Source organism: Aptenodytes patagonicus, chromosome 9 (genome assembly GCF_965638725.1).
Source record: "Aptenodytes patagonicus chromosome 9, bAptPat1.pri.cur, whole genome shotgun sequence".
NCBI classification, from domain to species: Eukaryota; Metazoa; Chordata; class Aves; order Sphenisciformes; family Spheniscidae; genus Aptenodytes; species Aptenodytes patagonicus.
Genome location: NC_134957.1, coordinates 22,113,056 through 22,137,639, shown reverse-complemented (window position 1 = coordinate 22,137,639; position 24,584 = coordinate 22,113,056). Strand labels below are relative to the sequence as shown.

At 41.9% G+C, this 24,584-nt stretch overlaps 1 protein-coding gene across 2 annotated transcripts in view; it reads right to left on the bottom strand.

The window, feature by feature from the left end:
• Positions 1–136: 136 nt before the first annotated feature.
• The window catches only part of ZDHHC15 (zDHHC palmitoyltransferase 15), a 35,579-nt gene continuing 11,131 nt past the window's right edge, over positions 137–24,584 (bottom strand). For both annotated transcript variants that reach the window (XM_076347426.1, XM_076347425.1), the window contains exons 3-12: positions 23,392–23,486; positions 21,681–21,801; positions 20,985–21,054; positions 20,641–20,673; positions 19,427–19,547; positions 17,968–18,100; positions 16,649–16,775; positions 15,075–15,184; positions 8,772–8,854; positions 137–7,551 (exon numbers count right to left, since the gene is read on the bottom strand). In XM_076347426.1, the coding sequence (XP_076203541.1) occupies positions 8,811–8,854; positions 15,075–15,184; positions 16,649–16,775; positions 17,968–18,100; positions 19,427–19,547; positions 20,641–20,673; positions 20,985–21,054; positions 21,681–21,801; positions 23,392–23,486 (854 nt within the window). In that variant the 3' untranslated portion in view covers positions 137–7,551; positions 8,772–8,810. The remainder of the gene's footprint in view (positions 7,552–8,771; positions 8,855–15,074; positions 15,185–16,648; positions 16,776–17,967; positions 18,101–19,426; positions 19,548–20,640; positions 20,674–20,984; positions 21,055–21,680; positions 21,802–23,391; positions 23,487–24,584) is intronic.

Sequence of the window (24,584 nt, the reverse complement as noted above, 5' to 3'; positions counted from 1 at the left end):
CTTTCGACACAGATGAAGAACCTTCCCCACTCCAAGCAGGAATTGCAATTAATGAAAGTTGTGTGAGGCTTCCAGAGAGAGAACGTTTAGCCTGAGCGTAGGCTAAGTCGTAGGAAATAACCATTCACAAGTATAATAAATTAGCCAAAAATGGTTTTAATGCAGTCCTTGCCCGCAGTACAGCATAAACCGTGCAGGCTTTCTGGTGTAAACCATAGTAGAAAATGACAAAGCAGAACGTACAGGATATTCAGCTGTAGAAACCTTACAAACACTTGGAAAGTGCTAGTGAAACGTACACAAAGCATTCATAATAAAGTCAGAGAGTTGGTCGGACAGTAAAAACGAGTATCCAAAGCTTTTGTAAAAACCCATTTGATATCAAAAGCCTCAACGTCGGCAGCAGCATTAAACTGAACCCGACTGAACATCCCAAACGCTGTCAGCAGACCGTTCGTGACATTCATTGGAAAACATTTACTTCCTATTAAATTAAGGGGCGAGAAATCGGTATCAAACGACATAGTGGCACGTCCTTAGCTGAACAGAACAGCGCTGACTGTACGCGAGATACTTATAAATACCAACACCAGGCCATAATGGTTATCTAAAAAGCAGCTGAGTGTCAGAACAGATCAGTCCAATGGAGTTTATGTTCCTATTTCCAGTGACGTAGCAGCTGCCGGCACAGCCCGCTAAGGCAGTCCTCCTCGACACGGGAAGGGCGTCGCGCTACGGTGGTTTACAGCGGAGGGAGTCCTGACCCAGGCGAAGAGGTAGCGTATGGGAGCCCGAGCGCAGCCTCCTGATCCCAGAACGGCTCTCGCAGCCGGCGTTCCGCCCCACCCAAGCTTTCCCGCCTAGTCAAAACACCAGTGAGTGAAACCCACTCGCTTTACCTTGAAGCAAGGTGAAAAACGCCTTCTAATGCTGAATTCTAACACGCAGATAGGTCTGCGATTATCTGATCCTGAGACACAATTAAGTTTTATCTTTGAGGGACCCATTTTCACAACACACGTAAATGAGTCACTTTCAGATGAAAAGCAGCTGGACAGATAGAAGAATTTACAAAATAACACGACCTTTTCTATTTTATATGTTACTAGCAAAAGGGAAGCTGTTAGAAGTTCCCTGCTCCAACAACGCGCTTTGGAGTTACCCTGGAATAGCTCCTGCTCAGACTGCCGGCGAGTACAGCAGGAAGCTACACGTCAGTGTAATTACTGCAGAAGGAGAATGCCCGCACGTGGAGTTAATTCAGAACAGCACAATAGGTTCCGCCTGCCTCCTCACACAAGCTCTTAGTCATAAAAAAATCGTACCTCCTCCTCAGGGGAGGCCACCTCTGCACCAGCCCCGGCGGTTCATTACATCGTCAGGATACGAGACACCAATACGAGGAATTTCTCTCTCCTACACATCCTAGAGGCTCCTGGATCCTCCAGAAAAAGGCAGGGAAAAAACCAAATACACCAACGCTTGCAAGAATCCACTGGATTTTCCTTTCTCTTCCAAAGGGAAGTGCTGATCTGAGAAGGTGCTGCACACACCTTCCCCGGGTTAGAAAGGAGGTGGGGAGGACAACTTCTTGTGCTTGTTTCCAGGCTTCCCGGGGGATTTAGCCCAAGGTTTAGCTCAAGAAAAGTTCAAGTCTAATAAGCACCAAAACAGCAGGAATGCCTTCAGGTAAAATACCCGCATGTTAAATGGCACCTACTCACCTTCACAGTATCCAAAAAATCAGCACGAACAGCTGAAAGCTCATACTATTTTTACTATATATTCAGGAGGAAGAGGAAAGACTCTCTCGCAAAGGGAGACGGAAAAAGGACAACAAGAATAAAACTGTCTAACGGTGGGCATGATCGCAATGTTAATCACCAGAAAAGGAAATAAAGCATCAAGCAGGAAGAGGACGCGGTAGTGCCACAGCCTTGCAATGCTTGTCGCTGCCAAGCTGACAGGCCGTTACGTTTAATGAAAAAAGCCACTCTACCATGGAAGTGCTTTAACTGATGGTTTCAGAACGAGTTTATTTTTGCAAGTGTTCCGTAACAAAACAGAAGCTGATGGATTTGGAAAAATACCCAAAAAATCAAGGTATTTTCAAGCCCTATGGATCAACTTCAAAAATTTGTACCACAGGAATCACTGAAATGAAAATGTGACTCTGAGTTAATTAATTCTGGCTTAACAGGGTCAACAGTACCTCCTTAGCCTGCTAATTCAACGCTTTCGTGAACGAGCCAGCTATGCAGACAGTAAATCTGTTCTGCTGGCGTAACGACTACACGAGAGGCAGCGGGTCCCTGAATACATCTTAGCACATTCTTTATATCTAACTTTGGGGAAGACAAGGTAAATTCTTCTTCCCCCCCGGACACTTTACATTCATATTATGTTACAGACTTTATGCATCAGGTTTGGTAAGAAATACCAAGTTGTGCTTTCAGTCCCCACCAGCACACAGAACTAAAAAACTACAGCTAGTACAGATTTTGCTGAATCACGTTTCTGGTTTCTTCCAGGAAGTAAACATTCACTGCTACCGTGCTGTTGGGAAGCTTCCCGGTTCTTGTCAATGACAGTACACTACATGCACTAGCTACAGCCTACTAAACACACACAGTACTGCTTCCCGTTTAAAGGAATGCAGTCTTACTCTACTCCAAAAACACACGGTACCAATTCAGCAAGAGACAAAACAAAATTGCAGTGCAGTGAGGCTTACAGAAGTCCGAATTCCTTGGACGGGACTCACCGGCCAAGGAGAGGACTTGCCACGATTCTATCCATAGAAACATCAATATGATGTTTTCTCTATTTATTTTTTTTTTAAAGAGTACAGTGTACCTGAACGTAAATGGGAGAGAAGGGGGAGAGGTGAGGAGGCGGTTGTTAGCGGTCAGTTATTTTGGAGCATTAATCTAGGAGTACAGGGATGAGACAGAGTGGCAGGTATCACAGTAAAACCCAGCAAGAGCGTTCGTTCTTTCACACAAGGACCTCCGCCTGGGAAGGCTGCTTATAGCAGAGGAAGTCCTCACCCACACGAAGGCCGTGAAATGCGTTTGTAAAACGCTGAAATACAAACAACAAACGGGCCAAAGGCAAGGTAGAACATGCTGTACCTGGGCTGAACTCTCGCACTTCCGTGCCCTGGTTTAAGCTAACAAAACCATGGTTGTGTTCAACACTTTCAGAGACACTCCTGCCGAGTCTCTGACACCTGCAACGCCGGTTGTCACTCGAGCCATATATATTACTACCTGATGACCGTTGGTAGAATTACAGGCAGCACCTGCCGGTCCCGTTCCAGCTTCCACGCTCTCGTCGAAATAACCCTGACAGTAACTGGCACCGCAGCCAGCGGTCGCAGGCCTGGTCTGCACTGCAGAGCAGCCTCGTGGCCGTGTGAAGAGCGTCCTCCCGCCAGCGGTCAGATCCACCTCCCTTGGCTACACTAAGCTAACAAAATCGTTCTTCTCTAAATACAGGTGCTTCTACACCTCAAGCTCTACTGGCAGTATGAGATCCACTAAGGACAATGGCTGTTTCTGACCCTGAGCTGAAAACCACTTCTTTTCTGCAGCGTAGATCTGATGCAAAGCCAGAGAAAACAGCCCCCTGGATGGGGTCGAGACAGTTGCCTTGCTGCTTCCACGCTGCACCAGGCTGCAGTTCAACAGCTTAGTGAGCACTACAGTCGCACAACCTAAATCAGCACCAGAACTGAGATTCAAACCTTAGGAGTTTACTGAATTTTTGGGGAGCAACTGGATTTACAGCACCTAACTAGGTAGAGACTGACAGTAAACGTCACGGGGTGGCAATCCTAGTGGGAACGTTTACGCTGCTCCTGGGCGCATGGAGGGCTCAGGAGCGTATCTGAGACGCTTGTACACCAACGCAGGTAGGATGAGAAACAAACAGGATGAACTGGAAGCCTTGGCCAGCTCCCAGAGCTACGGTATCACTGGTATGGGCGAGACTTGGTGGAACGAGCCCCACGATTGGAGTGCTGGGATGGAGGGCTGCAGGCTGTTGAGGAGGGATAGGCAGGGCAGGCGAGGTGGAGGTGTCGCACTGTATGTAAGGGAGAGGTTTGACTGCACAGCCCTTACAGTCAGCGATGGTGTGGTGGAGAGCCTCTGGGTGAGGGTTAGGGGGATGGAGAACAAAGGAGATGTCGCAGTGGCTGTACCCCTTAAGGAGGTATTTGCATATTAAAAAAACTACCACGCACTCGGCTGAATACTTTCCCTGCAGCAGTGACTACAGACAGCCTGAGGATTTCTGTTTTCCAGTGCATTTACCTAGCATATTCGACAGAACTTTACGCACCCTGCATTTAACACATTCTTTGTATGCAACTTTCTTTCAGAAGCTAAGGAAAAAAAAAGTCAATTTAAAAAGTAAATAGCAGCCCGGCTTTAAAACCACAGGTAGCAGGGGGCGCAGTCAAAATTACTGCTTTTACGCTGCCCAGATCTCTAGTTAACAGCCTTTTTAAAGGCCAAAAATACTAATTGGAAAAAACTGCATTCTCCTTAGTAGGCCATCTGCAATTATGCTTGTGGCATCGGCTGCAATAATGCACCGAGCAAAAAGATCTCGGCATCGGTATTTTGAGAAACACGAAGTTTCCCCGCAGGGATCTGACTGTTCATTTACGTGCTGCCTTGAAGAGCACAGACGCATAATGTCTTCAGCAAACGCCACGCTGACGCCGTCCTCCTGGACACCCACCTTTCACTGCAGCTTTCTGCACTCAGCTTTAACCACGGGATGCAGAGGAACCTGCCCGACTGTTCTGTGGCACTGGAACGCAGCGTAAGCGGCACAAAGGCCAGGTGTAGCGTAAGGCTGTCGCCTTCAAGTAAGCAGAAGAGAACAAAATGCAGCTTGTTCAGTCACTCAGACATGCGTTTCCTCCGCATTTTGTTCTGCCTCATTTTTACACAACTTTTGTGTTTCATGTTTCATTCTGAAGCTTTCAGAAATCCGACGTGTGAATATTCTTTGAAGTGGTTCTGAAACTATCAAACTATTTAGTGTTTCTACCTGGGCAAGAGTTTGTCATAACCAAGTGAGGCTGAGCTGCTTTTAAGGGAAGGGAAAAATCAGCCATAACTAATTACAAGAAAAGTTACTGAGTAAGAGCAAGTTACTTGGAAACCTTTAAAGCTGGTTCTAGATCTGAGCTGGACAGCTGCGTTATCATAAAGACATCCGTTTTAATAATAATTAGAAGACAAAAATTGACTTTATATACTACCTAATGGACAGTGCTGCAGCTGGACAGCGGGCAGGGCTACTGCCTGCAGATCTTGTAGGTAGCTCTTCTGCTGCTGCTGCTTGGCAGAGAAACGACACTGAAAGAATGACACGGCTGTAAACAGAACCAAACCCAGAAAGGGTACAGGAACCTGCTCAGAAAAATCCCGTAAATCCACGCAGCTTCAGACACATCTCTGATACTCCTATCTTAGAAATACACTTCTGTTGACAGAATGAAACAGAAAGTCACCAAATCATCCTCCTGTTCTTACATACGAGGAATTTAGAGTTTTAAAAGGCACAAATAGCACCTCTGTTGGTGCTAAATTCCTATACATCTCCTATTGTGTTTAGCTGCCATCTTCCTCTCAAGATCCCCCTGCAGAACACATTTTGCCAGAAATGAGGCGATTAATTCTACTGCCATCTTTCATCAAACACAGCTTAAGGTCCACCACGAGATTTACATTAGAAATACAGGTTTAGTTTGATAGGAAAAATAGTTTCAGCACTCAACAGCCGTTTGATGGCAGAACCACCCAACGGACGTGGTTAAAGTGGTCGAAGCAGGAACATTCAAGGTGTTCAGTACCGCTCTGAGGAGAAGAGAGAGTAACCGACACTAAGCCTGGGAGAGCCCACCCTGACTCCTATCACGGAAACTTCAGCAATAAGACATTCCACGGAGGTCGCTGCCTGCTCTGCACCGAACTACAGCGGCTGATGTATAAAATACCTGTGCGCAGGGCACGGTTTATACCAGGTAGTTAAACGTCTACTCTTATGGACAGAAAATCTCTGCAAGACTCTCTTCGGCCTCACGAACACATTTCCACTGGTAGCAGCGGCAGAGTAAACAGAGGAGAAAAGGATTTAGTACGTAGGCAAGGCCTTTGTCACCAAACAGATACTTATCAAGTAATTTCTCATGACATGCACAACTGCTTCTGTAGTCACTGGCAACACAAACGGGATGATAAACAAACACAAAAACGGGATAGAAAATGGTAACAAATGATCTTAAAGGCAGTATACTAATACTTTAAGCATGCACCTAATTCAAACATGAGTGATGGAGTTGCCAGGTCTGAATCATGCAGATAAAAACTCAGGTCTAGAAAAATGCGTATAATCCTGCCAGCAAATTCTCAGTTCCATTCCACAGAATAAAAACAGTGATACATTCCTTTGACTGCAAATGGAGCGAAGCGAAGAAAAGATCTGATCACCTCGTAGTGCTGAAAAAACCTTTAAACCACCAGTCAATACATTTACTTAGGAAGAAGTTTGAAAAAATGCAAACATCAATTGTCTCTTCAGCATTAGGGGGCTAAAACCGCCTTCGTGGCGCGTAAACTCCAAACACTGCTGTTGGAGCTAAACTTTCAGTGCACATTTCCAACTCACGTGTTTCGAATTTACATCTTCCTTTCTGACTCCATAACCACACAAATTTCCATCAAACGCTGATCCAGGAATGAGTTGATATTTTTGCCCTAGGAATTAATGCAAACTGTACTGTCTAAAGTTCCCTTTTGCATTTTAGGTGCCTGCAAGTAGGACTGGGCTTAAAGGGCACCATAACCCAAACTCTAAGACAATTACACCCTCCTAAAATTTTTTAAAAAAAATCTATGGCCACAATATTCTTGAATCTTGATACTGGCAAAGTGAGTATTTTATCTTCATGCACGGCTGCACGTGTATATATGCACGTTCAGCACTTTTTCTTTCAACACGCTTACATCCAACTATCAATTTAGTGCCAAATTTAAGTGGGTCTGTCTCTCATTGAGTCGGACTGACTCAGATAGAACTTTAAACGCATTAGAAAATGCTGCTAGTCAGAGAAGGTTGGAGAATCAGTCTCAAAATAAATACCATCCCCAAGAATATTATGGCTTGGAAGAATTTCAAGAACTCGAGTCCCTGATGTCTGCAAAATGAAAAGGCCTTTGGAAATGCCCTCGCATCAATACTTTTTACCTATTTGGAATAAAAAATATATATTATTTATAAAATAAAGAGAGCAGGCCAAAGAAGATTGGCCAGAATCACTCTATAAAACTGTTCTGTTCACTCTGTAACTTAAACTTATAAAGCCTTGGAACATCTGGATAGCAGGATTTCTGGAGAAGCACTCTAGAATGCAGATTCCAATCAGACGATACTTCATGATGTTGTCTCATCTTGAAGATCCACTTGTTTTCTGCCCCTCAAAACTGAAGTCCATGCCAAGAGAAGGGATGTCGACTCCTGAGAGGGAAGCTGGAATTTAAAGAAAAATGTGCAACTATAAGCACTGATCTGATGGCTGTCTAATCTTGACTTCGACCATCGTTTTAAAGCCCTGTAGAACGACAGGGAAAATGCTGGTTTTTTCACTCCCTCAGTAGAATGGCAGTATGCGGTCCTCACTGACAATCGACAGAAAAAATACTTTGGGGTTTTTCTTCTCAATGGAAGAAAATGGAATCGCATCTACAACGTGCAAGAAGCCCATTTATAAAAATCTCGAGTTGCCCTATTCGTGTGTGGAACGAGGCAGTGGATCACGGTGCTTTGCCGTACAATACAGTTATTCAATGCTCACAGAAAACAGAGGGGCAAATTCTATCTGACTGTTCCACCTCCTGCAAGTGGGACAGCAGAGGACACTCCATGAACCTTTGTCAATTAGACTCCACTGTGAAAACGTTTTCATAGAGACTGAAGAGGACACAGCCTGCAGCTTACTGCAACGGTACGTGTGCGGGATATCTCCCCACTGTTACGGAAGTCAGAACAGATCATAGACCAGTGAACATTCTGGTAGCAGCATCTTCCCCAAACTGTATCATCTCTTGTTGGACCCAAGTTTCTCCAGGGTGAAAAAAGAGAGTAGCAGCTGATGTGGGCATTACAAGTCACTTCCATTTATTCCTAACTGCGACTCGGTTGGTCTCAACTTCAGTTTCTTTTAAGACTGTATCGGCACCTGCCCACACCTTTCACGAATCACTGAACAACTTGCAATCTTGTAATCGTACAAGTTAGTGGCAAGAGTCGTTCCTGCCACATTTACCAGAGGAGCTGCAGGGTTTGCACCCTCCCCTACAAACAGCTTTCGGCTCTTGTGTCAACTGTGTCAACCCAGGGCTACTGCATAGCCACTGTTTTCTTTTAGGTTCTCTTAAACAGTGTATTTCTGGACAAGCTGGAGAAATATTGGTGAAATACTACCATGCATAGATGCATCAACACAATACTCTGGTGAGAGGGTCTCTGCCCTTCAGTGGGCTCAGAGGCCTAGGTGGCATGCCACTATCACAGCTGCAACCACTCCAAAGCCAGCGTGAAGGTCTGCACTCCACTGCCTTCAGCATGTTAGACGACTCTGCCCGAGCACGGGCCATATGCCACTGTCAAAGTCAAAGCCTGTCCAACATTACCTACCGATTTCCCTGCAGAGCGGCTGTTTTGAAGGTAATGAAGAAAGAAATACTGACCTTTCTGAGCAAGCTTCATACTGCCGCATTTTCAAACTGCTATGTCTCCCTTTCTATGGCAAGGGATGAAGCTTCACCAGAATCTATACAATGAAAAACAAAGTAGTTAGAGGTAAGTAAATCTGTTTTTCTCACTGAGAATATATTTTTCACTAAGCATGGGAGTGTGTTTTTAAGAATCATTCCAAATAAAAAGAGACAACCACTTGTCAGAGCTAACTGAACAGCAGTATTTAAACTGAGATTACTCTGTTACTGGCTTTATCTATTTTATGACTGTGCCACAAGCTTTAAAGCCAGAAAGACAAATAAAGATCTTTCAGTTTTAATGGAACATTTCAGGCCTTTCTGGTTAGAAAATTATACTGGTTTACTTCTATTGTGTAAGATGGAATCTGAAAACGCTAAGCTTAGAGCACTTCATTTGCTGATGCCTTACAAAAAAGAAAAGCAGCGGTGAGAAAACAAGGAAGAGTAAAACATCATTCGTGCCTACAACGCAGCCTCCTAAAACCCTTCTGTCAGGTGGGGGTGAAGGTACCAAAGCTTAATGAACCAGGAAATCATGTTCTCTGAATAGCGTTGGGTTAATACAGCCGTGGTAGAAATACATGGTAATGCATTTCATGCACTCATGGTAAGTTTATTCCTCAACGTTTTCACTTGCAAAATAAAACCATCATTTTTCTAGGAAGACACACAGTTTCAGCCCAAATCTTGGAAAACTGAAAGCTGTGGAGGTCAGACCTAAGCCATATATAAGCAGCACAGAAATTTCCACTTTAAACCTATGTAGAGAGGTTGAGGCAGTTGGGCTTGTTTCATCTGATGAAGAGGAAGCTCGGGGTCAATCTAACAGCAGTCTACAACCACGTGGAGACTGTTTAAAACGACAGCCGGCCTGAAAGCAGCTCACACCTCATATTCAAGGGAAACAGCATCCCACTGATCGTAGGCAACAACAACATTTTGCTCTACTGTAGAACTGTATTATTACAGTAACTAATACCCAAGAAATGCAAAGCAATTCATGTGCATAAATCTATCTTCATAACCTGCCTCAGAGAGGAAGGTTATCATGCTGTATTTCTCCCCACCTGCAGAACATTGTTAAGTGAAACACGCTGTCCTATAAAAAAAATTAAAAAGTCTGTGGCAGCTATAGGAATAAGATCCAATTCCCAAATTCATACTTCTAGAGTTGTTCCCATGCCTGCCAAAACCAGGATTTTAAAACTGTATTGCTCTGTAGACACCTTATACTGATCTCGCACTGTTCAGTTCTAAAATCCAGAGCTCGTTGTAAGACATGATGGTCAAAATGCAAGAATGGCACCAAGCAGCGTCAAAAATCAATTTGCCACAGAACTTCCTTTAATTTTCTCCAAATGAATTTTCCCTGTGAAGGTAAAGAAAGAAAAGCAAAAAGCAAACACTTCCCCCTTACCACTCAATGATACATACACAATAAATAAATTTGCCTAGGCCTCTTGTTTCCCTATTAAGTATAAAAAGAATCAGTGCTATTTCCGTTATCAGGTTATTTTCATATTTATTAGCATAGACATCTATTCTACCATGCAAATCTAATCCATTTATTCAGATGGGAAGTTCCAGAGAACAGCCCTTTATTCTGCATACCTTTAGGAAAGCATACGATCCGAATGTCAAAGGGAACTGATAGAAGGATATATAAGACCTGCTGGCTCGGGGACATTAGCCTCACTGAAATTTCACTACAAACTTTTTATGGAATATCTTTTTTCATCTAATTGATTTAGCAGCTGCAGGTCTGATCCACATGCAAAACCATATTGGTTTTACTAACTATATTTACCAATTTAGTCGAACTGATGTGGATTCCTACACAGGTATCCCCCCATCGTTTCAAAACTGATCATAAGGCAGTCATTGATGCAGGGTTTAGCACTGCTTTAACTTAATCTTTTTCTGTCGGACACAATTTAACCATTTATATCATGCCTAAAATCCAGAGATGCAAACCTAGTCTTTTGTCTCAGTTTTCTGAATTGGCCAATACACCGTTGCACTGTCTGCGCAATCTCTGCTCACTTCCGACATCTAAGTAGCTTTTTAAATTTCTCGATGGATAGAAATCCAATCCCTACAGCCACAACAGACGACTTCTCTACTCGAAGGACTGCTATGCCAAATTAGCCAGTATCTCAGGACATGAAGCTCCTTTAATTAGACTCCTACCAATTTGAATGTAGATTCAAATCACTTGCCTTCGGACACCTGAAGCTTCATCACACCAACAGAGATCTCAACTTCCACCTATTACTCTGGATACGTGGGTTTCTGCTGGGAAGATGTTACTTAGTAGAGATGACAGATTTTTGAAGATGAGAACAATTTGGGAAAGATTTGATTCATATACTGAAGCCTTTTGTAAGTTTAAATGAAACACATGATTAAATTAATAAATCAATCAAAGAGATGAGATGTTGCTATAAATGTACAGAAATGGCTGTCCTGTCCGAGGCTCCACAAGACAAAGAGTGCAAGCATTCACAGTACTGAAACACCCGCCACCAACACGTCAAATGCAGTCTAGATGAGTTCTTTGAAAAAACTGATAACCTTATAAGCCGCCAGCATGTGATCGGGGTAGCTCTCTGGCTAGACAGACTAAACAGATGCCTATGAATAAGGGATGAGCGTTAATAAATCTGAAAAAAATTCAAATTACCATGTATTTGGAAGCAAGTGTTTTCAGTCTCTGGCTAAGAAATGAAACAAAAGGTCCCCCCCAATATTCTTCTCCCTGCATGAAACAATAACAGCCTTAGCAAGGCCAGGGTTAAGGAAAAAAAAAAACAACCAACCAGGAAGGGCACATTTAAACATCCATATCACAGAAAAAAGGACAACCCTGTGGATAAGATGATTGAGAAGCTGGCCTGTACACTCCTGGGACCTAGACGAAGCTACCTCATCTCCTTGCTTTCAGTTGGGCTTGTCCTCTCCTCATGAATCTCCCAGTCCCCTTAATGCTCATCTCCCCCAGTATCCACATGGGAGCTGATTTTGCAGCTGTGGGGGCTTAAAAATGCCCTGCTTTATGCAGACACAGAATAATCAGGGCGGAAGCAAAAGCCTGCAATAATGCAGTTAGGCACAATATCATTACACAAAGAAACATTTCATCAAGCTCCTCATTTTTTCATTATTTCTGTGGTGTTTCTCTCTCTCCTGCATGAGCCTGGAGTGAGGGACTCAGCTGATGAGGAGGCCCTTCATTACTCCTGCTACCTAACACAAGCGCACGAGCAATTACAGGTGAAACTCCAGGAGGCAAGGGACCCCACTTAAATACAAGAGGGTAGTTGTTACTCTGACCTCGGTGCAGCTGGCAGTGCCATCTCGTAAGACTGCAAGATTGAAAAATCTGAGCCTTCGTGTTTCCTCAACTCCTGCTTTGCCTGATATCCAGGTAATAGGAAAAAGAAAACCTGGTACCTTTTCTTATACAACTCCCTCTCCCCAACATCTTTTATATGAATCAAAATGATGCACAGACATTTGTTATCTGTGGTAGCAGAATGGTACAGCGAAGAGCTTAGAGAAAAATGCTCCACGAGATGGATTTATGCTGTATCACAAAACCATTTACTCAAAAATATTTTACATGTGTTACACGGTTGGACTCTATGATCTTAAAGGTCTTTTCCAATCCAAATGATTCTATGATTACTGAATCGATCATGACCCTACCTGGTGGTCATGGAGAGCTGCAGAACTTGCAGAGTGCAAGATTCAGGCAACCCTGCCTGCCGTGGAGCTTTTTGGTGAAAGCTCTGTGCATCACCCTGCACACGAAACCGGACCAGCGGCAGGGCTGAAAGCTGCATTACAAGTGTCGGCTACTCTCAGTCCTGCAGCACCGGCCACAGAAGCATCCAGGGAAGGGTGTCAGCTTCCTCCCCTCCCAACCACACACACTGCCCCAATCTCCATGTGGGACTTCATCTTGCAAAATTCAGATGTTCAGACTGAGAGCTGAGAGGAGGATTTGCCTGTTTGTAAGAAAAATAAAGGGAAGTGGATTTCCCCCAATGTTTGCTCTAGCAGCTGAATTCCAGTTCTACAAATCACTGATTTGTAGACATAAAAAGGACACAATCCCCTTATCTAGGGCATTCTTTTATTTGTAGTTCCCACCTTCACCTCACAGCCACTGCAAAAAAATTAAAACTTCTCCAATCGTGGACCAAGATCCACACACTAACAGCTAGCCATCTACTCACAGCGTGCGTTCAGCCTGTTTTTTCACCTTTGTCTATAACTTTGTATAGGCTCAGTTTGGCTTTTACAGTACAGTACGAGGTTCTAATTTTACCAATATGACAGTTCCACAGCTTCTTGGAATAAGATTGCAAACTATTTTTTCACTGAGAAAGACTAGTAGAGTAGAATAGAATAGAATATTTCAGTTGGAAGGGACCTACAACCATCATCTAGTTCAACTGCCTGTAAATGTCATTTATTTTATAAGCACTATAAATCGTGGGACTTCATATAAGCTCCAGATTCAGATTCTGGCATCTGATCTGGCCAAAAATTGTCTCACTGTCAAACGTTTTCATACTTAAGAATTAATTTTCTATTCAGAGAATTTATACTTTGTAAAAGTTGGAAGAAGTTCCGACTCATTCCTAAAGGAGTTATTTTAAGCATCATAAACAATACACAGAGATGCCATATTTTGTTATTTTTAAAGCAAATTTGTGTTACCGTATAACTGCCAAAATGTATAGAACAAACCAGGAAGAACAGGTAGTTTTCTAACACACAAATACGAACTAATTAAAGCAGTTAATCTGAAGAAAAGCTGAAATGAGCCTCTTCAGTCCTACTGACAGAATCCTGGAGAGGATATTTGCCCAGCAGTATGTGAAGCGTGCCTTGGAAAAAACCACAGGCTTTATTTTGCCGTGGAATAACTTGAACAAACAGCTGCAGGTAAGACCTAACCAGAGACTGAACAGCAAACACTGTGCTGTTAGGATTAAAGAGCTCATTGCACAGTACCTTGCGCATGTATAAAAATGTTCACATGAAAAGTTTCTGCTACCCCCTTTAACCAAGACTACAGTCCTCCTCACAGGTTCCCAAACATACATTGTGCACAGAAGACTAAAATGCATATCCTGAAAGGGAACATTATCAACAAAGTTTCTGAAAACTGTTCTGAGGCAATAAAGAGCGCGACTATGGAAATCGCGTCTCTGAACACTAAGGCAGTGATTATTTGGCTCTCCAGGTATACTTGCTTGATCCACTAATTATAGTAACCTGAGAATTAACTAACACTTTCACCATTCCTTAAAGGGAAAAGAAGAGTGAGATTATTTATTTCTTTTAAAGGGAACCTGTGGATGGAATCCTTGCTCCACAGGAAAAAATATGGGCCCATGCTTAACTTACTGACAGAATTTCTGAACCCTCAAACATGGTAACTCTGACACGAACCCTGATATTCTGATGCATGCTGTATTCTCCAAAGACCAAAGCTTGCAGGTAAAGATGCAAGGGGAAAAAAAAAGTTCAAACAGAGAAATGTGACAGTAAAGAATCATTAAACTAATTTTGGATCCATCTAACAGAAATCATCAAAGAATGGATACACATATAAACTCTTTCTTCTAATAGGACACCCACAGCATAGAAGGTATGTTTACATTTCAGAAACTGATCAAATCCATTGTACAAACACGCCGGTTCACCTAGAGTTGCTCTCAGCACATATATTTCTTCTAAGGAGATTAGGGCATAGCTAGGCAAGCATCAAAACCAAATGAACTGCTTTACTCTTGTAATACAGCTGAACAAAGTATAAAGTAGCTTCCTAAATGTATCACTGCATTCAGGTGTTTGCATGCATGTTTTCACAAACTCTCAGAGGATAAATGCACTTTAAAAAAAAAATCCTAGTCTTTTCATTTTTACAGGCACAGCTTTATGTCTTCAATAACTGTGCTGCGTGCAGCAACATTTGCATATAAATACACTCAGTTTGTGGAAATTTCAATTTCTCTCTGCAACTTGTAACAACCTCTCAGTTCATTTACTTGCAAGTAGAAAGCTGCTAAAAAAAAAAAAAAAAGAAAAAAAGAGTTGACTCCAAAGTAGGGCTTATTTTTATTCTGTGTTCATTAGCCAAGTCAGAGCTGCCCGGTGACTTAGCCAACACAATTTTTTTATTTGATTAGCTCTTATAATTCATCCATTAGTCACTGTAGGTCAAGACACAACTAATTTCCTTTAGCGTTACCTTACCATGAGGCTCTTCATCTATTCCATCATCTTCCCATTGCTCTTCATTTGCTAGGAGAGGATTCTGAGCTTCACACAAAGCTCTCATGGGGAAAAAATGTCCATCACCCTGGCTGCATAGAAAAAGGAGAGAAAGACACCGTAAAAAGCAGCAAGTGACTCTGAAGGATGACAATTTCTACACGTTTTATCTGCAAATAGAGTTTTCTGTTGACTGTATTTCCAATGTTTACTTAAAATTATTTTTAAGTTTTGAAAAATACTGTGTTTATTTTTTGTGGCAGCTCAGATACCAAGTTTTACTAGCGAGTAATTTGGTCCTCAATTCCGTCAAGCTCTCTGGAGAATAAAAGTGCAAACCGATAGCCTGGAATTAAGTAATTTTTAGCAGAACTTAAATGTGCCTAACTTGATCAAGTCATTCGGATACAGAAAAAAAACATAAAAAAATTAACTTATGGACAGCCAGAAGTGTGAGGGGAACTAAGGGAAACATTTATGTCGAAGGAGCAATTTATACCATAGATATAAATTTTACCATAGGTATAAATTTTATCGATTTATACCATAGATTCTTCCGGGCAGAAATTACACTCCTGTGTTTGAATGACACCCAATAGAAAATGGCCCCAATCTTAGTTAGATGTTGCTGAAAGGACAAATAAAAGAACCACTTTCCTGTGACCTAAACCTGTACGCAAAATGGGGGAAAAAAACAAACAAACACTCTGCAAAGATCTAACGTTGCAAAAGCTTGTTTGGCTTTACTACTGCCCAAATAGAAATGCGTATCTGGATATCAAACGAGTTTGAGAGTACGTTCAAATTCATGTAATGTAAACTCACAAAGTTAAAAACTAGGTGTTCTAGCTTGGTCTGCACCGTACTGTATTCCCTAACCACCAGCAGCATAGACAGAGGAACTGTAAACTACCTGAAGTGCCTTTTTCCTCTGATAATTTATCTTTATGCAAGGAAAACAACCTGAGTGTTCTCCCTGCGATGACTAGACACACTGGTAATGCGCCTCTGCTAGCGCTTCAGTGCTGCCTTTCATTAACAGAAAGGCTTTCTGTACTCATCTCTTCCCTTGAACTATACTTAAGAGTGGAAAAGAGATGGCAGTGGGGATGCAACTGGGCCTTAGACATTGCTACTTGAAAAAGTTGTGAACTGCTGTGGCAGGAAGTTATTTTAAATTGTGCCCAATTACTAAAGGAATTAAATTCCAGTGTACTTTACTACTGGTCTACTAAGTGCCAAAACAACATTTTCCCCTACATTAAGAAACATAAACTCTGTTTCAGGCAGAGGAGTCTGACAGATGAAGAAAACGGCATCTTTGAGGTGAACACCCATCCACACAGGAGTCCAGGAGGAGTTCAAACACCCTGTGCAGCGCATTTAGCCCTCAAAAACCTTTCCCTTCCAGACTTCTGGTGAACAGGATTAACACAGATGATGTTTGTTGGTGCATTTACAATGACGGACAATAGTAGTCAGCCAAGCCACACAATAATAGGCGTAACACATGAGGCTGTAGCAGACATTTAGAAGCCAGTATTAGTATTACTTACCTAGAGGCAATAGGTAGTAACCAGAGCTTTTTTTCTTCTCCAAACACTTGCTGAAGATTCTTTACAAAGCCAAGATTGAATCCATTTTTATCTGGGCCATTTTGAAACACTGGAGCTGAGAAAGCCTCTACACACAAATGCAATTTCAGTGAAAAAAACAAAAATCAATGCCAAATACTCTGAAACGGGATTGTGCATGTTGTAGCCATCTAAAGACAACATGATTTCACAGAGTATGAACTAGCATTACAAAGATACAAAGTTTGAAAATAACAGGTTTTTTTCATTTTGCAAGCCTGTAAAGACTTTCAAACCGAAGGAAGGAATTTGGTCTTGCAACTGAACCACATGGAACAGTCAAACCAAACTACGAGCGGTTTGTTTCATCTAGAGAATAGAGTTAAAAGATCTTTGCGTGAGACTTGTGGAAATTCAGTGGGTAGACATTTCTAAGTAAAAAATCTGCAGAATTAAGTAGGTTGGTCTTCAACGCATATTTCAGAAGTGGCACTGGAGATTTAAATTGCCTCATTCATTAATGATATAATGAACAAGCATTAGGAACAAACATATGCAAATAGACCCTATGTTATGGCGAGACACAAAATTAAGAAAAGAGAGGGGAGGAGAAGCTAGAGTGCACTAGAAACAATTTTATCTACCTTCTAAGCCACTGCAGAGGTCTGCTGTTTTGGGATAGATGAGCTTCAGTGCCCCATGAAATGAGTTTTAAAGTTAATAACTATACAAAATCTGAGTATTTGCTTAAACTCTTGATAGTGTATGTTTTGTTATACAACTTTATCCAAAAAGCTTTAAAAATTGAACAACATTTATCTGAGGAAAGACAAAGAAATCACTCGACAAAATCATACCGTTTCAGATTTTCATTTCAATGGTTTTACAGTCATAACTTCTTTGCCTTTGTCAATGAAGATGGACACTGTTTTTCCCAACCTTACTAGGCTGTTTTAGGATGCGCTCCAGCACATGAGCTTAAAGAGCCAATATTCCTGAAAAGCTGCACTCATTTCACAGCAAATGTAGTTATACATATGCATAACATTTTTATAATTGGACTTTTACACTTTAAGGCTCTCGTTTCCCTAACAAAGCTTTTGTCACACCAGCTAATAAATGCAGCTCATTTGAAGTGACAATTTTCTGCAGCATTGTGCCAAGATCTTAAATCTTCCTCTCCTCATAAGCCAGCGGGAAGGTATAGGAGTTGAACACAAATGCCCTTTTTTTTTTCTTTTTTTCTTCTTACAGCACTTTTGGTGTATGTTACCTAAAGAAGTAAGACACAAGAGCCTTACCTAAAGTAGATCTGTTTCTACTAACGAGCCAACAATGGTAGCCAAACAGAAACATCAGGCTTACGAAGAACATGACCGCCACAAAGAGGAGGAAAAGGACGTGGAATTTGGAACGTCCATTAGTCAGCTCACCCTGGAAAGAAAAGCAACACAGAACAAGTGATAGGAACAAATAAAAGCTGGAAATTCTTTGTTCTGAGAGAGAAGAAAGAGATCCTCTAAAACTCCCATTTGGAGTTCTCCAACTCGTCTACGCAAAAGTCACACCTGACTATAAAAAGCAAGAAGAGGCAAAGAAATGATCTGGTTTGTTTCCCCTCCTGTAACCGCAGCAGAAGGAGTGGGGCTTTGCTACTAACTTCTTGTCTCTAACAGAGCCAGTACAATCACAGCTTCCCACCTGGGCACAAGAAACATGCCCTGGGCCCACAGGGAAATAAGCAGGCACAAGCTCTGGAAGCCCTGTTTACGTTCTGCTGCGTTTCCTGCCCATATATTAAAATTCTGCACCTCTTGCAATATAAGGCATGCCAAGAAAACCTGCCCTCCACAGCTATAGCGGTCAGGTAGCCTTAGAACTGAGCATAGGTGGTCTGGAAGAGTTTAAAAGCCAAGCGGGATCTTACAAGCAGAAGAAACACTTATTTCCTTCTACAGCAGAAGAGTCAAGTGCCAGGGATCCCCGTGAGCGCACACCTACAGATGGGCTGTGGGGACCGCAAAGGAAAAAAAATTACTTCTCAGCCTTTGCACATCCCCTATATGCAGCCACAGAGCTCAAGCCTGTGTGCCTTTCTTAGCGTAAGAAACAATTCCTGCTAGTGTCCCATGAGCATCTCTCTCGGGAGGCATTTTATGTAAGTGATTAGCCATTAAACCAAGAGAATTTAATAAATTAATGCACAGCAAAGTGAAGTTACTTAAACACGGTCATACAGAGTTAGCAGCAGAGGGGACACAAAAAACCCTGGAGACAAAAGGCCAGTCTCTTACTGGAACTGTCAGTTGGCATTGCTTGCGTACGAATGATAATCGATAACTGAAGCAGCAGCATACTTTATTTCAGTCAACTTTTAAATTGAGCAAGGAGTCACGTGGGGATTACAAAATGAACACCGTTTTTTGATACTGTTCAGTAAATATGTACAGATCAGTGCCAGGATGTTATACTTTGGTAAGAAAGATTCTGAGATACATACATGCGAACACAAGAACAGGAAAAGGATATAACTTCTTTGCCAGAAGCTAACTCTACAACTTGGAATTCCTGAAGTCTATTTGCTTCTCGCTTTGTGCATTTCAGACGTATAATGGGAGTTATACTCAAAACAGGGCACAGGAAAACACCTTACAGAAGAAATGCAGACCCTCCACTGACTGAAAGCAAAAAAGTAACAAGAGTGACTAAACCCCACCAGGCTCACAGGATATGAAAAAGTAACCACATTTCACAACTTACTGTCCAGTACTTAATGAAATACTTGAAGACTGTTGCAGCAATATACAAGCAATACAACAAAGAATAGGCTAAGAACAGTAGAAAGAATTTGTAGTTAGAAAATCCAATGCAGTTATTCACCCTAGAGAACAAAAGCAAAGTTGAAGTCAGGATACGTACAGCGCACGGTTGTAACAATGAGTACTACAATTTCTTTTGGTTCTATTAAGCCTCTCGAGTATACAACACAATTTCGCCAATAAACAGCTCCCCTTAGTGGTCAAAATGAAATATAACAAAAGCCTTTTTGCTTTTCACTTGAGGAATTCTTGCTAAGCCAAGTAAAAGGACAGTTCGTATTTTTGGAATCTGTTTTAAAGTTGGTACCACTGGTAAATTTGTCAGAGGCAGGCTCTAATTACTCAATGTTTGTTTCTTGTCTCCAAAGGTAACCCGATCTGGGATTTCTGTGTTACTTTATTCATCTGCAAAACTCAGGAGCCAGATTCACCACTGCTTGTTTGTTTACATACAAAATAAATAAACCCAAATTTTACTATAATTGTCCATGCACACGACAACTTTAAAAAGGAACGAGGGAATGCGGAAAAAATAGTAGGTGTTTGTCTCAAAACTCAGGTTTGAAAAATCCTCACAATTTAGTGTTAACAGGGAGGTTCAGGGGAGGAAATGTTTGTGTTCCTTCTGATTTCTGAAATCTTCCCTCTTTAAAAAAAGGAGGAGTTTAAGAAATTTAGTGGCAGCAATTCTCAAAAAGTGTAAAGCTTAATTCATCCATGCACCATTCCACACAAACTGTCTCTGACCATGCACAGGTGGCAGGCATCATTTCAGAAACAATCCGCGTGCAAATATTGTTATTGAAAGCAACCACCAACTGCATGCTGAAATGATTATATACCCAAAATTAAAGGCTAAGTTGAAGCCCCTTTAAAATTTGAATAATGGTCAAAGAGTGAATTAGCAGTTGGGCTTTAAATTATATCGATGTAACAGCTTTTTTACGCATACTTTATGGAACAAACATGAATGATCTCTCTTTCAAAATATCAAACAGTTCAGGCAATTTCAAAGTGTAAGTATTTTATAAATTTCCCAACAGAGAGAGATGCAGGGTCTAAAATGAAAGGGGCATACAGACACTATTCTGGGGAAGAAAAGTATTTAAACAACCTCTCTTTTCAGAAAAGTACAAACCAGTATCTAGGACGTACCACGGACAGTGATGGTCCATTTTTAGCACGCATCTGCAAAAGGACAAGAAAGAAAAAAGGACGATCAGTTAATGGTTAATCAGTTGGTTTTCACTACATGCCATGCTTTCCAGCCACTGAACGCCGATACACCTGTAGGTATGGGAACTGCAAACACTTCAGGGCCACAGGCAGCAGAAATGCAAATGCTAACGCTGCCACACACGAACATACTCTGTCGCCTGCAGCTGGAACAGAGGTACTTGGGTACCTTTATGTGTAAACAGGCACGTGAAGGACCGGCCCATTCACATAACTTAGTGGTGACTATAGTCACTTCAGTGAAGAACAGTCCAGTAACTTACATAGCACAAACGGAACAATGGTGACAACGATCAGGTTTTATTAGCTGGCATCTATCACAGAATCGGACACCTGAAATTAAAGACACGTTAATACCAAGTAACAGAAAAGTGTTCTTTTTTCACCATAGTTAATATTCTGCTCATTTCCTAACTATTCATATTCTTTCCTTTATCACTTCAAAAGATGAGTGCATTTGCAGCTGATTTTTGCTGCCAGGTCACAATCCGATAAGCAATGCTCATAATCCTTCCGGAGCCTTGCAGATGGGGGGAACGAGCCTCACTGCAAAGCACACAGCCAGCTTAAAAGCAATAAAACAAAATTGTACACTTCCCTCTGGCTAGACTCCATTTTAAGGAAAAACAACTACAGATTTGGTCATTCTGTTACTATTACTAAAGGCAGACAACATAAGTAGGCTTTTCAACTCTAAATACAAGGGGTAACATACTGCTTCTCAAAGGCAGCACCTGGGACTCCACTGAGGACAAACCCAAGCGTTCAAGGCTTTTTTGTTTTCCCAAACATAAAACCTGAGAGAAAAGCCATTAAAATTATTCGCACAAGAGTTACTCAGCGCATGCAGGGGCATTAGGAACACCCTGTTGGTCGGCGGTATCATCTGGATCGCCAGCATATGCTACTTCAGCGTGCTTGATTAGATTTAGAGGAACAAAGCTCGCTGCTTAGCTGACCTCCGTTCCCCGTTCTTGTGTACACCGGCAACTTCCTTGCAATTTCGGCGAGAATTTGCCTCTGCACCTCCGGCCTTTCTTCATTTTCATAGCGTTCTTTGTCAGCATAGGACATATGGTACTAGAAGCAGAAGTCATGAGAGGAGCAGTTACCCACGGGTAGCAGAGATAACATTTCAAATACAGGCAAGTTTGCGAATGTTTTTACCTCCCGCTCCTTCTAATGAGATTAATCTAGTGTGAAAATGTGCTTGTTGAGAAGGCAAAGGGAGAGAGTGCTGGACAGCCAGGATACTCTGCGATGATACATCAATAAGAAACACAAAAGCGAAATTAAGCATCACAAAACAACATACTAGAATTGCTACTGCTGCTGCCTTAGATTACTATTTTCCATGAATAACATTACTAACCATGAGAGGGATGCTTTAAGCGCTTCCCTTGTGAGCAAGAAGATAAAACTATGTCCCCAGCCACAGTTTTCTATTTCTAAAACCGGGATTAGTTGTTATTTAGAAATTCACATTCTTGTAATTAGGACCTGATTTCGGTCATGTAGATTTGCAATGCCACACAAACATCATCCTCATTCTATTGCTCCACACATGGTGTTTTACTAGCATTTCATAAAGAGGTAAAACAAATTGAAAAAAATGCCACCCATCCGAGCAACAGGAAAAAGTAAGTATTTGGTAGAAAAAGAATTGAAACAAAATGCCTGCCTCCAACTGGCCTGTGCTCAAACCACTAAATCATACCCTTGTCCTAAAATAAACCACCTACGTTAAAAAACAATACCAAACCCTTAACTAAAGTATTATTCATGAAACAACCAACTTCTGTCACACTGAACCCCAGTTTCTCTTTACCATAGCGTATCGTTACACTTATCTTCCATGATGCTGCCGACCAGGGAAGTACAAGGACTGGAGCTACTGGAGCAACTTGTATACCCAGCACCACGTCAAAAGCCGTATGCTATGCACACAGCCACAGTCCTCACTGCCACACACACGCGACATCAGACTCTCCGCATGTTTAAAAGGAAAAAGATTCTTCTATCCCTCACTATCGCAAGAAAGAGTCTGACAAATGAAGCAAACTTAACCACTACGAAGGGGCCCGCTCCAGCCGGCAAAGGGCTCCCAGCAGAGCAGGCAGTGCTGGACTTTGGTGGGACACAGAACATTCACATACCCACCACAACCATCTGGCTCAAGGGATCCAGAAACCCCACTACCATTGCAAACGCACCCGTTTCCACCGGCACTGTAACACCTTCCGTGAAGAGCAAAAGCCAAAACTGAACGTCCTTACTCGGGAGACTCCAGTAAGGCTAGGTTAAGGAAGGTCCTCAGGATTTGGCCTCCAACTTGCTTAAATGCTTAGAGATCAACGACACTGCAAATATGTAAGTTAATAATCATCAATCCTGTTATTCTCAACATGAAAAACACTATCGGCTCCTGGAACACCTGAAAAGGCAGCTTGAAACGTTAACGCCATCTCTGATTTAAACCATGCTCTTTGGGGAGTTAAAGGATTCTCAGAACGGTAAATTACTCGGTTTTTATGGACAACTCTAGGTCACTTTCCATCTCTTTAGGAAACCTGAGCACTTGTCCAGATCAACTCGACTGAAGGATTTTTGAGTTCTCTTTAGCATCCCTGCTTTCGTTCTGCAATGAGTGAAAAGTGCTTGGACTCTTACCTTTTTGCCTGGCTGCACCGGGAGAGTAAAAATAGACTTCCAGTATGTCCACACAAAGAGCACAAAGAGAATATGGAATATTATAAGATAGGCCACTAAAAAAAAAAACAAAACAAAAAACAGAAGCAGAAGAATGAAACTTTTGCTTAAGAAGTCATTCATGATGGGCATAATTCTAATCTTTCACAACAATAACAAAAGAAAATAAAGGAAAAAAGAAAGATTTACAGTACCAACCAGTATTACAATACAGCTAAACCTTATGGTCAAAGGGTCAGTAGAATTTCAAAGATCTGTGGCTGCAGGTAGGGGTTACCTATCTTACAAGCCTCCCCTTCTCCACCCGATCCGATTCCGCAAGTGAGGAAGAACACAACTATAAGTGACTTCACCCACAAGGCAGGTGACAGCCCTGTGTCAATGGGAATGACAGGATTCCTGGCTCCTCCCCATATCCTAGGCACGGGCAAAGCAGAACTGGCTGGTGCTGAGCGGCATAAAGGTTAATACTGCAATACTCCAGCATCTCCACGTTTTGGGTTCAGTTGCTACTAAATGTACTTAGAATCACAGTACCATATTATCAGGGTACTGTCCACTCGTGCAATGCATCCTTCACCACTTGCGAGAGTTGAGAGAAATAACACGCTCTAGCAGAGCTTTACATCAGCAGGCAAAATCAAATCTCTTATTAAACATCTTTTAGATCTACCACAGTTGATACAGTAAAACAAATCAGGAAAACATCCCTCAAATCACACAAAACAGGTCTTGTGGCTACTGAGAAAGAATTGTAAACCACGAGACACAACGTTATCACATGAAATCCAGCATGCGTCAGAGTAATCTTGTTTCAATATGCAAACTTTATTTCAAAGCCTTTGGGCATAAGCAGGCATACTGTGGTTCAGAAAGCCAAAGGACAGCTATCCTTCAGCTACCAAGCTATTTGATTGTTATTTCTTTAATATTCGACTCACTAAGACATTATCAGTTACAAGACAGTTTTATTTAAACACACCATTTAATCATAATAATAACCTCATTCTCCCCGTTTCATTTAAGCTTCAAATTCTAGAAGCTAAGATTAAAGTGACTACTACTAGTGGAAAGAGAAGTCTAAAATCCAAACACTTCCTAACTTCTCAGGCAAGACTGACTGTGTGAAAATGTAATTGGTAAAAAGGCCAAAC